Source organism: Schistocerca serialis, chromosome 2 (assembly GCF_023864345.2).
Source record: "Schistocerca serialis cubense isolate TAMUIC-IGC-003099 chromosome 2, iqSchSeri2.2, whole genome shotgun sequence".
Taxonomy (NCBI): domain Eukaryota; kingdom Metazoa; phylum Arthropoda; class Insecta; order Orthoptera; family Acrididae; genus Schistocerca; species Schistocerca serialis.
The window spans coordinates 1086902339-1086918040 of record NC_064639.1 but is presented as its reverse complement, the minus strand read 5'-3'; the positions used below and the strand labels follow the sequence as shown (position 1 = coordinate 1086918040).

Below are 15702 nucleotides of genomic sequence, written 5' to 3'. Positions count from 1 at the left end.
TCCTGTGTGGAACAAATTTTAAATCTGAAATTCTTAATCATGTATAGAAGTATGAGATCTAAAAGTATTTATATAACATATGAAGACTTGAAAAAAGCATACTATTCAATTGACTGGAAAACATTATTCAACACCTTACATGAGGTTGGAACTGACAACAAATCAGTGGCAATCAAAAAAGACACAGTAGCAAATACAAAATCCATAATGACATTTTTAGCCGAAGTCTCCAAGGCTTTTGATATCAAAACTGGTTTAAGGCAGGGAGATGGACTGTCCCTACTACTGTTGAATTGTGTGCTAGAAAAGGTTATCAGGAAATGGAGGAAGATAACAGAAGAGGAAGAGACTGGAAGAATCAGACTTGGGAGAAAAGGGGAAATGTGAGTTTTGATTGTCTGGTTTTTGCAGATGATCTTGCCATCTTTGTTGAATCTATAGTAGATGGAACAATGTAGATAAATCTTCTACCCCGAGGTAGCTTCAAAAGCAGGCCTACATATATCTTTAGAAAAAACAGTGTACATGACAGATGTGAAGGAGGCACCGAAATACACTCCCGGAAATGGAAAAAAGAACACATTGACACCGGTGTGTCAGACCCACCATACTTGCTCCGGACACTGCGAGAGGGCTGTACAAGCAATGATCACACGCACGGCACAGCGGACACACCAGGAACCGCGGTGTTGGCCGTCGAATGGCTCTAGCTGCGCAGCATTTGTGCACCGCCGCCGTCAGTGTCAGCCACTTTGCCGTGGCATACGGAGCTCCATAGCAGTCTTTAACACTGGTAGCATGCCGCGATAGCGTGGACGTGAATCGTATGTGCAGTTGACGGACTTTGAGCGAGGGCGTATAGTGGGCATGCGGGAGGCCGGGTGGACGTACCGCCGAATTGCTCAACACGTGAGGCGTGAGGTCTCCACAGTACATCGATGTTGTCGCCAGTGGTCGGCGGAAGGTGCACGTGCCCGTCGACCTGGGACCGGACCGCAGCGACGCACGGATGCACGCCAAGACCGTAGGATCCTACGCAGTGCCGTAGGGGACCGCACCGCCACTTCCCAGCAAATTAGGGACACTGTTGCTCCTGGGGTATCGGCGAGGACCATTCGCAACCGTCTCCATGAAGCTGGGCTACGGTCCCGCACACCGTTAGGCCGTCTTCCGCTCACGCCCCAACATCGTGCAGCCCACCTCCAGTGGTGTCGCGACAGGCGTGAATGGAGGGACGAATGGAGACGTGTCGTCTTCAGCGATGAGAGTCGCTTCTGCCTTGGTGCCAATGATGGTCGTACGCGTGTTTGGCACCGTACAGGTCAGCGCCACAATCAGGACTGCATACGACCGAGGCACACAGGGCCAACACCCGGCATCATGGTGTGGGGAGCGATCTCTTACACTGGCCGTACACCACCGGTGATCGTCGAGGGGACACTGAATAGTGCACGATACATCCAAACCGTCATCGAACCCATCGTTCTACCATTCCTAGACCGGCAAGGGAACTTGCTGTTCCAACAGGACAATGCACGTCCGCATGTATCCCGTGCCACCCAACGTGCTCTAGAAGGTGTAAGTCAACTACCCTGGCCAGCAAGATCTCCGGATCTGTCCCCCATTGAGCATGTTTGGGACTGGATGAAGCGTCGTCTCACGCGGTCTTCACGTCCAGCACGAACGCTGGTCCAACTGAGGCGCCAGGTGGAAATGGCATGGCAAGCCGTTCCACAGGACTACATCCAGCATCTCTACGATCATCTCCATGGGAGAATAGCAGCCTGCATTGCTGCGAAAGGTGGATATACACTGTACTAGTGCTGACATTGTGCATGCTCTGTTGCCTGTGTCTATGTGCCTGTGGTTCTGTCAGTGTGATCATGTGATGTATCTGACCCCAGGAATGTGTCAATAAAGTTTCCCCTTCCTGGGACAATGAATTCACGGTGTTCTTATTTCAATTTCCAGGAGTGTACATGAAAAATTATTGTGGCAGAGTAAAAGAGAGCTACAAAATTTAAATATCTAGGTGACATTATACAACCAAATGCTTTACACAAAGAAGCTAACCAAGCAAAGGCAAGGAAAATAAAAGTGGCTCTTTAACTAACAAAAAACCTGAATAATAAGAAATCTATTTCCATAAATGCAAAACTTCGTCACTACAATACTGTAATTAAACCAGACTGCCTTTATGCAATACAATGCATTTTTTAAAAAAATTCAATCAAGCAATCAGGTGAAAGAGAAAAGGAAGAAAGGAAAATATACAGGAAAATCTTGGCACCAAATTATGAGAATGGGAAATGGAAATTAAGGAGTAATACAGAAGTTTATAGGTAAGTAGAGTGAATATCAGATGCCATGGGAAAGAGAAAATTTACATTCTTTGGACACCTAATAAGACTGGATGAAAACAGAATAACTAAAACAATTTTTAACTTCTTTGACAGAATCCCTAAAATATCAATGACATGGGTAAAAGAAGGTAAAGCAGACCTGAGGGAAATGGAAATAACAGAGGTATAAATAGAAGAAAGAGAAATAGTAAAACATCTCAAGGGCTTCCAGAAAATAAGAAAAATACAGGTGCAATATGGACAAAAGAAAGAAGAGAAAACCATAGGGAAAGAATGAAAAATTGCTGGATAGAAAGAATGGAGAAAAGAAAGAATACAGAAGTTTTTTCTTGTAGTCCTTAGTAGGCCAAACTAATATTTAAGAAAATAATTACTGGAACAGCTTCATAATAACGAATACCCGAGTAAGTCTCTTCCTATTAGCCATCGCTATTTTCAACACCGGCAGTTTGCAAACCAATTGCAACAAGTAGATGATGAAACAGAAGGATCTGACACATGACCGGAAACAGAAGTCTGGTACACATCGTCCCAGCGGTAATATCATACAACGTTGTTATCCCGAAACGACCTGAAAATCATACAGGATACACAACTGCAAACTTGTTTGTTTGCAGCTGCAGAACACCTACAGAATAGTTCATCAGGTTCTCAGGAAACACAGCATAGCGATAAGGTTGTTTAAACATTTGTTATATCAATACCGTGTTAAAAATGAGTTAACGAATAAATAATAATACAAATAATAATAATACACGTTGTTTCTAAGTGCAATACTTCATACTGTACCAAAGCTGATAACGTATTTATTTTTACAGATTTTATCTGAAATAAAATTAGACTGGTGCTTTGTACTCACATTTAGCCGATGCATCAGGGCATTGATTCCATTGTCTGTGAGCTGCTTGTCACTGGGAAGGTGTAAACCTCGCTCTAACTCTTTTGCTGTGTCGCCCTTTGCTCCGAAATACACCAAAGCGAGAACTACTTGAATGCTCAGGGGCGAGAGAAACAGATTCCCTGGTTCATTCGCCAGCACCTGAAATCATATGCACACGATTTTCATGCTCTTTTGTAACTACGTTGTACATTTTTGTTTGCTGGTTACTACTGTGCTATGGGGTTGTATAAACAATTAATTTTATGTAAACCTATCGCCTTTTTGGAAGCTTTCACTACTAACTGCACAACTGCATTCATGTTAATGAAAACGGTACACCTCTCACTTTTCTCTATCTGATACTCCGCATGTACCACATGAAATGTTAGGCTGCCACCACCGCCACTTTGCATGCAGTAGCCGCTTTATCTATTTAGAATTGGGCATTAACGTTGTTGTTGAGCGACGATCCACACGCGTCATGGTCTCTTGCATTTGAGTGTACGATGCAGAGAGACGTCGTTGGTTCGGCACCTGGCGGGTAGTATTTTAAAATTTGTACTAACCTTGTACAGATCCACAGTGAAGTCGATGTTTGAATGGGATATCGCCTCGAAAGGAGCTACCGCCTGAGCGTCACCCATGGCGGCGTAGAATTACAGCCACCTAAAGACAAACTGAGAAAAAGGTGGCTATGAGCGACTTGTATGGAAGATACAGTTGCTTTACAAGGTCTTTCAAGTGTCACTGGTAAATATGATGGGTTCCCTAAAATACTCATCTTAAAGGAAACGTAATGTAGCCCTACAAGCAGGCTAAAAATAAAGCCTTATGTGCGAGAAAACGAAACAGTTACGAAAATACTAGAGATATTATGTTACTAGCAGAAAATAACTAAACACATTGCTCGAAATTTTAATAATTATTTTTGTTTACATATTTATTGATTTATCAAGTTCTACAGTACAAAATGAACCAAAGCTATTTTGTCATGGAACAAGTTAGTACATGCTTTACAGAATTTTTACTAGAAAATTTATAAAAACAAATGCATGAAGCAATTAATAATAAAACTGGGAGAACATAGGAATAAATAACAAAGTACTGAGAGAAGTTCTGAACTTTTATGAAGAGCTACTGTACAAAATAGAAGTCTTTAAAGTCGATTGAATACAGCGGTTTATGACTCAAATTTTTCAATTATTCTGGAAACCTATTTAAAATTAAACTTGCTGAATAGTGCATACCTTTCTCTATAATACTTGAGGAAACGCTATTCAAGTGAATATCATTTACGATCTAGTGAATCAATGCAGTTCCTTCTGAATGAGTCTGTACTCTAACAACAAATCCAGTGGTAGAATGTACACGGTCCAGTTGTGTTAATGTGACCACTCTAGATATGTTCGCTGCCAAAGTGTAATAACCGCGGTACTGTTTCTGCTGGGTGGACTTGGGTTTCAAAAAAATGTAAACTAAATATTACGATAAATTTTATATATTATCGATAAGTACGCCAAAGAAGAAGAGATAGAACTACAATGGACATGTTATTCCATGAACTCTTGCGCTTCTATGCATGAACTATCTCTCCTTTGTCATTCGCTTATATTATCTGCTTGGATTCGGACCTAAGAGGACGTTCTTGTGTAAAGCTCATCTTGCTGTACCAGCTTATAATGTAAGTTGTACTTAAAACCCGAAAAATATAATTGGTATTTTGTCAAAAGAATTTGTATATGTGGTCAATCTGTTGTGAGTCTGATACCTAGACTGTCTTAAGTAGATATGGGCCTTAACAAAGAATTTTCATTGTTAGGCGCCATCCTAGAAAAATCTTTAACATTTTTCTTTTAGCTCATCTACGAGACGTGCCGTCGATTAGGACAATTAACTTTATTTCAGATCCCACGAGACCGGAGGCAGCTACTAATAATTTAACAATTTTATTTACAGGTTTTCTTTATGTAACGAGATAACATCCCAGGCAGAAAAGGCCTGGTCACAGGATTCAGTTCCATTATAGGATTCCATTTGTAGATGCTACTCTTGTTATCTTATATTGGGAAATCGAGACGAAACCACGATAAGTTACGTATTACAGTAGTGTACATCGAACAGACTTGGCAAATATTCTCTGATGCAATAAGCACACGACTTCTCACGAGCATAGTGTTGGATAACTAAGAAAAGGACAATTAATTATCGACGATTACGTAACTACCCTGATAACTGAGCTAGTTTACTGAGTGCTTATACACGTCGGGCTAAGTTATACAACATATTACACTGTTGATAATATTCCTACATTAGTCATTTCTCTTTTATGCTGAGCCATTGCATTAATGTGTGTTTCTTTTTTATATGAGTCACGGCTCATATTTATTTTATTACATTACACTAATAGTCACAAAATAATAAAAATTAGTATTTTATTGCATTAAACCGCGAACAGATGTCAAGTGGCAGCACTAGCAGTGGAGGGTGCAAAAAAACGTGTTGGGGGATGCGAATAATGGAGGGATTACCTGATGTCCAAAAGGGGATAATCATTGGCTTTTGTACCAAGGGTGGAAGCATTTCCGAAATGGCTAAGTCTCTTGTGGTATCAGACATCGATACCAACCCACCATCTCTTTAAGTTGTCAATACAGTTGCAATTTCTGTCAGACGCCGATAGCGGTCACGTGGGATCTGGCGGACCCAATGGTGCGTGCCCGCTGAGGCATTCCTCCAACGGCTCTGCACTACTAGCAGCCTCTGGGGTCACGAGATATGACCGCTGGTGGCAGCGACTCAGTCCATTTGCACTTGGAGCCTCTCCGTTACATGCATGCATGCTGAGGACTCGCAGCTTAGTTGCGGCTCTGACTCCACCATTCGAACCTCAGGACTGAGAGCTTCTTCCTTGTCGACGTTGAGAGCTGGGCTTTACTTCTTGCTGTATTATTTGCAATGAGTCTCCGTAAGTTTGCAGAAACACAAGCTAAGTAATGCTTCTGTTTTTGCTTGTTCGCTATTCATTTCTGCTCCTGTCCAACTTTCCTTCGAAGACAGATGGCCCACCACTCCGTAGCTCACCTCTCCTTACTATTGTGTACGAAGCCAAACACAAGATACCTGCCGACGAGTGAGCGTGTTTACATGTGGCCATCTTCAAGTCTTCAAGTTTCTTTCTTCCTGTTCTGTCATCGTTTTGCTCGGTTTCTGCTGTTGTTTGCTTGTTCTCTGGGTACCCAGTGTTTGCCTTGATTGTGTTCGTTACGTTCAAGGTTCTGCGGTTGCTGCTTTTGCACCCCTTTCTGCTCTCTCTGTGCTATTTTCTTGCACTTCACTGTCTGTAATTAACCATTGCTTAACTGACTATGGCTACTACGCCGCATAGCCTGCTGCACCATCTGAAGTTGATTTAGTTCAGTTTCTTCAGTTTCAGAGTCTACAAGTGGCCCAACTGCTGGAAGCCATGACTCGCTACATGATAATGCAGATGACTACACACGAGACGCCGCACCTAACGGCAGCGTCTGCGTGTGTGCCGCCATTTGGTGAGTTTGATGAGGCAAAGTAAGACTTGACAGAGTACCTCGCACAGTGTACATCGCACCACATGTCATACAAGGTGCTGACAAATATTCTTATTTCTCGGCCATGGTGACAATGACTATTTATAGGCTGTGCGCCAAGTTATTTCCGACGTCCCACCCTGAACTAGTACAATATAAGGACCTACTGCAGGCGCTTACAAAGCATGAAGACGACAGGCTAGAAGTGGCGGCTGCCTGTTACAAATTCTTTAACCCTTTGTTTCCTGACATAAGAAAAAATTTGCTTTTTAACATTTTCTTTGCAGAATTTATGCTATTGTGGCCTCAAATGACGGTAGAACTTTTTGTAAAATTTTATTTTATTTTGCACAACTTTTTTCTCTCCTGGTACTCAGAAGTACCGTCAGACTCCATGGACAGAATCACAACATGCGCAGAAAAATGCTCCAATTTTTATAACTTGTATTTTATTCCACATAAATATTAAATATTTTTACATTAGTAAATTAATTAACAGAAATATGATATTTCTGAATTTTTTTTTAAATTTCGCATAAATTTATTCTAGAGCAACTTCACAATGCATAGTAACTTAGCTATACATTTTTGACAGTGTATACATATCACATATTTAGTGATACCTCATGAAATTGTAGGAAACAGTTCTTTTTTTCATTGCAGCACAAATACACTTTACATGTACTACATTGTGAATGTGGTCTCGACTGAATTTTATTTTTCGCACACATTTCGCATCGTCCTCTTTTACAACTGAACACTACAAAATGGTTTCCTCGGTTGCCAAGACGTACATCCTTCGGAACAGAAAAGTTATCCTTCGTTCTCTTTGGGAGAGTTATTTCATCTTTACCAGAGTTTCTGTTTTTGAGATTTGGCACTTGCTGTTCATTCATTAGCCCTAGTGCCACAGCACGCCTGAATTCCAGCAGTGGCAGTGCCCCATGTAGATCACTGCAAATGACGTAAGCATTGACAAAAGCAATTTCTATTGCTCCACAGAAGAGACGGTGCCACCATTTCTTTCATCGCTTGTCAAAATCATAAGTTGAACGTAATATGTCCGCATGATCCACACTACCCATGTTTTTATTGTAATCACATACAATAACTGGACATGGTATAGTCATCTTAGTTCCATCTTTCTGATTTTTTGTCACTACGCTCTGTTCAGTGCCATGGAAGTTTGACGCAAAATACACTACTTTATTTTCCTTCCATTGAAATACTGTTAGGTCTAAGGATGACTCTCTGTGATTTGATTTAGACATTTTTCTTTAGGTAAATTCCCTGGCAAACCTTTCCTGTTTGTTCTAATTCTTCCAAAGGCAAATGTATTTACCGATTTCTGTGTGAGAAAAAGTGGACAGAACAACTAGTGAGAGGTAATGCATTGTTGCTACAATAAAGTGTTCACACAACCTGACGGTACTAATAAGTCCGCCTTATATTTTCCACTTTATCTCATTCACATGTAACGTAATTCTTCAAACTATTATAAAAAAACAAAGAAGGTAAGTACGTACAATGGAAAACTCAATGGAAGTTTCAATAAATTGCGCACAAATTCAGGCAACACCATGGAAACAAACACATACAATCTTCTGCTTTCACAGCAGCGCGCGAAAAACAATTTCAAGCTCTGACCGCCAGAGAGGTCTATGTATTGCACAATAACATCTATGAAACAGTAGAGCAGAGTTACTGTTACGTACCGACAGGCTCTCAGATCACGAAACTGCACCGGGAGAAAATAATGAATGTCAAAACTTACTGGTACTTTTAAGTACCGTCAGGCAGCAAAGGGTTAAGTTGTTTACGCAACAAGGACGGACATACCGTTAGTGGTGACTGAGTTTCAAGTCGTTATTAGACAGTATAGAATCGAATGTGACTGTTGCATATACTGCAGCGATGCAATGATTTGTGATGCCATCAGGCTCAATGTAGTTCACTTCAAAATTCGGGAGCAGATTGTAATGGTTCTTTATTTACGTGTCCAGCCCCAGTTCTCGATACCAGTAATATCGAACTACTTTTCTACGAAGTAACAGACATATTTTTGTGACAATATTCACATTTGGTTTTATTAATGTATAGGTACAGCGATGTGTCGATATGTTACAGTGATATGGTTCTTGCGTGTATTCATTTCTGTGAGACTGTCATAATCTTTGACCTCCTTGTAATCGTTTTGGCGTGAATGCGCACAGAGCAGTCTTTGTTTCACTTTGCAGAAGTTATATTGTTATTTCGCTTTGTAAAAGAACAGTCAAGTCTTGTGGCCGGCCGGAGTGGCCGTGCGGTTCTAGGCGCTACAGTCTGGAGCCGAGCGACCGCTACGGTGGCAGGTTCAAATCCTGCCTCGGGGCATGGATGTGTGTGTTGTCCTTAGGTTAGTTAGGTTTAATTAGTTCTAAGTTCTAGGCGACTGATGACCTCAGGAGTTAAGTCGCATAGTGCTCAGAGCCATTTTTTGAGTCAAGTCTTGTGTTTGGTTAAAGTGGAAATTAAATATGTGAAGATTGATACAAAACTGTTTTCTTGATGATGTGACAGTTAAGAAGAAGCATATGTGAATTTACAAGAAGTTTATGAAAAATGTGGATCGATGCCGGCCGGGGTGGCCGAGCGGTTCTAGGCGCTACAGTCTGGAACAGCGCGACCGCTACGGTGGCAGGTTCCAATCCTGCCTCGGGCATGGATGTGTGTGATGTCCTTAGGTTGGTTGGGCTTAAGTAGTTCTAAGTTCTGGGGGACTGGTGACCTCAGAAGTTAAGTCCCATAGTGCTCAGAGCCATTTCAACCATTTTTTTGTGGATCGTGAACACCAACTCAAAAATTATTTCTACCATGCCATTGTTCCGATCTGGGATTGTTTGATCGTTAAGAATTTCCTGAAAAACGCATTTGTTAGGTCTTCAAATATTACTAATATACAGATCCGGACCTTCTAGCAGCCAAAGTGGTATCACCCTAGAATCAACAATAACGACTTCGACGAAATCTACGTGGGAATCCATTGAAGATAAGTGCCAAATTAATGACTTATTTACAGTGACCTCATTATTTCGATTCTGACGATACTATCCACAGTCAATAGTTTTGTTGTTGCCCAATAAAGCGAACATATGCTGCGTAAGCAACATTATTAATCTGATTTCTAATCCACTTTGCCAGTGGTGGTATTGTTAGAAGATTCTTAAATACCCCGACGCTTCGTTGCAACAGGTTCGACAAATTCTCGACGATCAGGATTCCTGTGAAAGTGCAGCAGACAGTTTCGAGGTAGCGCTTGTCTGTTCTGCTGATGGCCACGACAAACAAGCCTCGCAGACAGCGGCCCACCCTGCCACGGTGCCCACGTAAACACGTGTTACAGGCGGCACAAGGTGTGAAGTCGTGCCCTGGCTGTAATAATGCACATCATAGCCGATCCCTGTGTTCTTACAGAAGCGTAAGGGGTGCCTTCTAATACTCATTCACGCACGTCTAAGTCACAAACAGTGTGCAGTGTGTTTTCTATGTCCCACAGTGCCTTTAGTGCGAAACAACAGTGTGATAGCCGTCCAGGAAAGGCTCCCAAATCATCAGAAGTGCTACGTGAGGACAACAAACTCTTTTTTGACTACTGCCGGACAATCACACCGTATGCAACTTGGCACCAGAATTCAGTAACTTTGATCAGCCTTAGCACTTACAAATTGCTTGGGTAAACGAAGATGTGCACATCGCGCCTTACACTGACAGCGTGTAATGGCCAAGACATTCCTGTCTTAGACACATGTAGTCTTCCTGCAATTTTCCGCAATTTGACGAAAACTGTGACAATTACAGTGATTTCCTTCCGAGGCACTGCTAAAACTTTCACTCTAGATTCTGTTGCCTTGTTTGGGTTAAGCGTACAGGACACTGTGCTTTCGTATTTGTATGAAAGCGCAGTTTCCGTTCTTTCAGACATGTCCGAAAGAGCAGACACCAAGCGGAATCCGCATTTGTGATATTTATTATGTAAATTGAAGGTGAAAGGGGGAGACAGGAAATGAAAGGGAAGGGAAGAGAAGGAACTCTTGATGCCAGCTGCATCGGAACTTTATGCAGAGTCAGCTGTGCTGAGTAAAAATTTGTGCCGGGCTAGGATTCGAACCTGGGATCTCCTGCTTTGCGTTGACCACTGCACCACCCAGACACAGCTTTTATCGCAATTCTACGGACTACTCGGCACACCCCTCAGCTGATTCATATTCACACCTAGAGCCACCAATCCGCAGTCCCATCCATGTTCTCCATGCTCGCTAGTTTGAGATTGCTGCAGGAGGTCGAATGTGATTCTGCATTGGCAATGAAGACTGTGGATTCATAGCCCATCGAGGCGACTCAGTTATATGAAAGTCCGAAAGAACAAGCACCATACATTCATATAAATGAGTCACCTTGATGGGCTATGAATCCACAGTCTTCATTGCGAATGCAGAATCACGTTCGAGCTCCTGCGGGAAACTTAAAGTAGCGAGCGTGGAGGACATGGACGTATTGTGGTTAGGTGGCGTTAGTTGCAAATTTGAGTCGGCTGAGGGGTGTACCGAGACAGTCTGCGTAATTGCGATAAACACTCTGTCCAAGTGGTACAGTGGTTAACTCAGCTGCCTTAAAGCAAGAAATTTTTTCAATAATTATTGAAATTATTTTTCAATAATTACAGATTATGTCATGATGTAAAGGTAGAAAGAAAGAAATGTTATTTTTAATTAGCTATCAAACATCTCGTAGATTAAAACTGAACAAACCGCAAAAAGGTGAGAATTTGAGGAGATGGGACCTGGATAAACTGACTAAACCAGAGGTTGTACACAGTTTCAGGGAGAGCATAAGGGAACAATTGGTAGGAGTGGGGGAAAGAAATACAGTAGAAGAAGAATGGGTAGCTTTGAGGGATGAATAGTCAAGGCAGCAGAGGACCAAATAGGTAACAAGACGAGGGCTAGTAGAAATCCTTGGGTAACAGAAGAAATATTGAATTTAATTGATGAAAGGAGAAAATATAAAAATGCAGTAAATGAAGCAGGCAAAAAGGAATACAAACGTCTCAAAAATGATATCGACAGGAAGTGCAAAATGGCTAAGCAGGGATGGCTAGAGGGCAAATGTAAGGATGTAGAGGCTTATCTCACTAGGGGTAAGATAGATACTGCCTGCAGGAAAATTAAGGAGACCTTTGGAGAAAAGAGAACCACTTGCATGAATATCAAGAGCTTTGATGGAAACCCAGTTGTAAGCAAAGAAGGGAAAGCAGAAAGGTGGAAGAAGTATATAGAGGGTCTATACAAGTGCAATGTACTTGAGGACAATATTATGGAAATGGAAGAGGATGTATATGAAGATGAAATGGGAGATATGATACTGCGTGGTTTGACATAGCACTGAAAGACCTGAGTCGAAACAAGGCCCCCGGAGTAGACAACACACCATTAGAACTACTGACGACCTTGGGAGAGCCAGTCCTGACAAAACTCTACCTTCTGGTGAGCAAGATGTACGAGACAGGCGAAATACCCTCAGACTTCAAGAAGAATATAATGATTCCAATCCCAAAGAAAGCAGGTGTTGACATATGTGAAAACTACCGAACTATCAGAATGAGATATTCACTCTGCAGCGGAGTGTGCGCTGATATGAAACTTCCTGGCAGATTAAAACTGCGTGCCGGACCGAGACTCAAACTCGGAACCTTTGCCTTTCGCGCGCAAGTGCTCTACCAACTGAGCAACCCAAGCACGACTCACGCCCCGTCCTCACAGCTTTACTTCTGCCAGTACCTCGTCTCCTACCTTCCAAACTTAACAGAAGCTTTCCTGCAAACCTTGCAGAACTATCAGTTTAAAGTCACAGCTGCAAAATACTAACGCGAATTCTTTACAGACGAATGGAGAAACTGACAGAAGCCGACCTCGGGGAAGATCAGTTTGAATTCCGTAGAAATTTTGGAACGCGAGAGGCAATACTGACCCTACGACTTATCTTAGAAGAAAGATTAAGGAAAGGCAAACCTACGTTTCTAGCATTTATAGACTTAGAGAATGCTTTTGACAATGTTGATTGGAATACTCTCTCTTTAAAATTCTGAAGGTTGCAGGTGTAAAATACAGGGAGCGAAAGGCTATTTACAATTTGTACAGATACCAGATGGCAGTTATAAGAGTCGAGGGACATGAAAGGGAAGCAGTGGTTGGGAGGGAGTGAGACAGGGTTGTAGCCTCTCCCTGACGTTATTCAATCTGTATATCGAGCAAGCATTAAAGGGAATAAAAGAAAAATCTGAGTAGGTATTAAAATCCATGGAGGAGAAATAAAAACTTTTAAGGTTCGCTGATGACATTGTGATTCTGTCAGAGACAGCAAAGGTCTGGAAGAGCTGTTGAACGGAATGAACAGTGTCTTGAAAGCAGGATATAAGATGAACAACTATAAAAGCAAAACTAGGCTAATGGACTGCAGTCGAATTAAATCGGGTGATGCTGAGGGAATTAGATAAGGAAATGAGACACTTAAATTAATAAATGATTTTTGCTATTTGGTGAGCATTATAACTGATGATGGTCGAAGTAGAGAGGATATAAAATGTAGACTGGCAATGGCAAGGAGAGCGTTTCTGAATAAGAGAAGTTTCTTAACATCGAGTATAGATTTAAATGTCAGGAAGTCGTTTCTCAAAGTATTTGTGTGGAATGTAGCCATGTATGGAAGTGAAACATGAACGATAAATAGTTTAGACAAGAAGAAAATACAAGCTTCCGAAACGTGGTGCATAGAAGGATGCTGAAGATTAGATGGGTAGTTCACGTAACTAATGAGGAGGTATTGTATAGAATTGGAGAGAAGAGAAGTTTGTGGCACAACTTGACTAGAAGAAGGGATCGGTTGGTAGGACATGTTCTGAGGCATAAAGGGATGACCAATTTAGTACTGGAGGGCAGCGTGGAGGGTAAAATCGTAGAGGGAGACCAAGAGATGAATACACTTAGCAGATTCAGAAGGACGTAGGTTACAGTAGGTACTGGGAGATGAAGAAGCTTGCACAGGATAGAGTAGCATGGAGAGCTGCATCAAACCAGTCTCTGGACTGAAGACCACAACAACAAAAATAATTAATGGTTATTATTTTGCATAATAGAATATTTAGCAACTAAGGTTTCTTCCAGCATAAGGGAAACAATAATGTTGTCAGTTTATGTAGGTTATGTGCAAGCAGTTGATTTTTAAATCTAATATGATTCATTATACCGTTAACTAGTTATCGAGTCGTTGGAGACTCATCATCTGTGACTACGCGTCGTGGTGCTGGCGAAAATGACGGAAATTGAGGCATGAGATACAGAAACGTTTACGAAACGTAAAGATCATTACGTTTTAGGATATGAGACCGGTAGGAAAGAGTACGCAGACAATTAATGGTACCAGCAACATTTCGCGTTGTTGGCAACAGCAACGAGAATCACCATTGAGACGTTTTAGTCTTGCTACAGGTGTGTTTGAGTATGACGGATGACCATCGGTCTGTTGCACTTCATTTTCAATTTAAAGGTCAAGTTCACTTTTCTTACTTTTAGAAGTAATTTTTCGATCATAGATTATAACTGTCTGTCATCATACAGAGCAAAAAACAAAATTATTAGATGCGTATCAAATAAAAACATACTTTGCAGTGGCGTAGCGAGAGGGGGAGGGAAAAGGGGGTTCATCATGCCCCGCCTGCCAAAAGGACTCCAAGACAGACAAAATTTAGCCGAAAATATTATTATTAACATTACTATTGTTATTAAAGTAAATTATATATATTATATTACTATATGTGTTCCTGGAGAGGGTGGTCGCGCCAATAAATGACAGTGTCGTCTCCAGGGGACCGAGGAGGTGGGTGGGGACGGCGGAAGGGCGCCAATAGATTGTTGTGTACCGGACGCCGATGACCGTCGGGAGGGGGGGAGAGGGGGGGGAAGAGGCGCCAATGTAGTGTCGTTCTCTGGGCGCCAGTTATGTTCGCTACGCCACTGATAGTCAGCGAAAAATGCGTGTATCCCGAGAATCTCTATCGGTGTCGCGCTGACATCTAACGGTAGTTTAGTAAACTGTTATCAAGGAGCCAAGAGTTTGCAGCAGTTCTTTACTACGTTCGCTTATCTTCCACAAAAATTTTTCAATTTTACTTCAGTTTTTTTATTTTAAACACAATAAAACACTTTTAAAAGTGAATAGCTGTTCTTTAATATTTTAATAGAATATAACAGCAATAATTCAACTTGAAGACAGACATCTCAGACAAGTTCGCATTTTTGAAACCTTTATTTACGATGACTAGGTTCGCTGCAGGATATGTGTATTCATAATTAATGTCTTTGCCAAATTTATCGGTAATTTTTTGAAGAGGCACGTTCAAATGCGATTTGGGCCTCTTAATCTGTGAATTCCGCATATGGTGCAAGGAATGAAAACGCAACAAAGAAGAATAATAAAACTTCACTGCGCACTCTTGGCTGCCCGAATGGGGCAGGGAATGAAATGACAATGAAGGGAAAATAAATAAATTCGCTGCACAGAGTTGCCATCATCTGGTTTTGAGTACAAAATAGTGTACTAAAAGCAGATGATGGCACGACCTGCCATTATAAATGAAGCTTATATAAATGCGAACGTAACTAAGAAGTTGTCTTTCTTTAAGCTGAAGGTATACAGATCGCTGTAATGTTACTCAGCCCTTAGATAACAGCTTCTTTAGGCTACAGGGTGTTTGTGTTGTCCTCATCATTCATGAAAGAGACAAGACTGGACTGAGCAAAGGTTGGGAATTTGTACGGGCACTGATAACCGAGCAGTTGAGCGCTCCACAAACCAAACATCA

General features: G+C 41.6%; 1 protein-coding gene across 1 annotated transcript in view; it reads right to left on the bottom strand.

Annotated features, from left to right (window-relative positions):
- LOC126458531 (serpin B6-like) overlaps positions 1-15702 on the bottom strand; it is a 95044-nt gene that overhangs the window by 55702 nt on the left and 23640 nt on the right. The window contains exons 2-3 of the mRNA XM_050095638.1: positions 3810-3920; positions 3223-3402 (exon numbers count right to left, since the gene is read on the bottom strand). Of these exons, the coding sequence (XP_049951595.1) occupies positions 3223-3402; positions 3810-3887 (258 nt within the window). The 5' untranslated portion in view covers positions 3888-3920. The remainder of the gene's footprint in view (positions 1-3222; positions 3403-3809; positions 3921-15702) is intronic.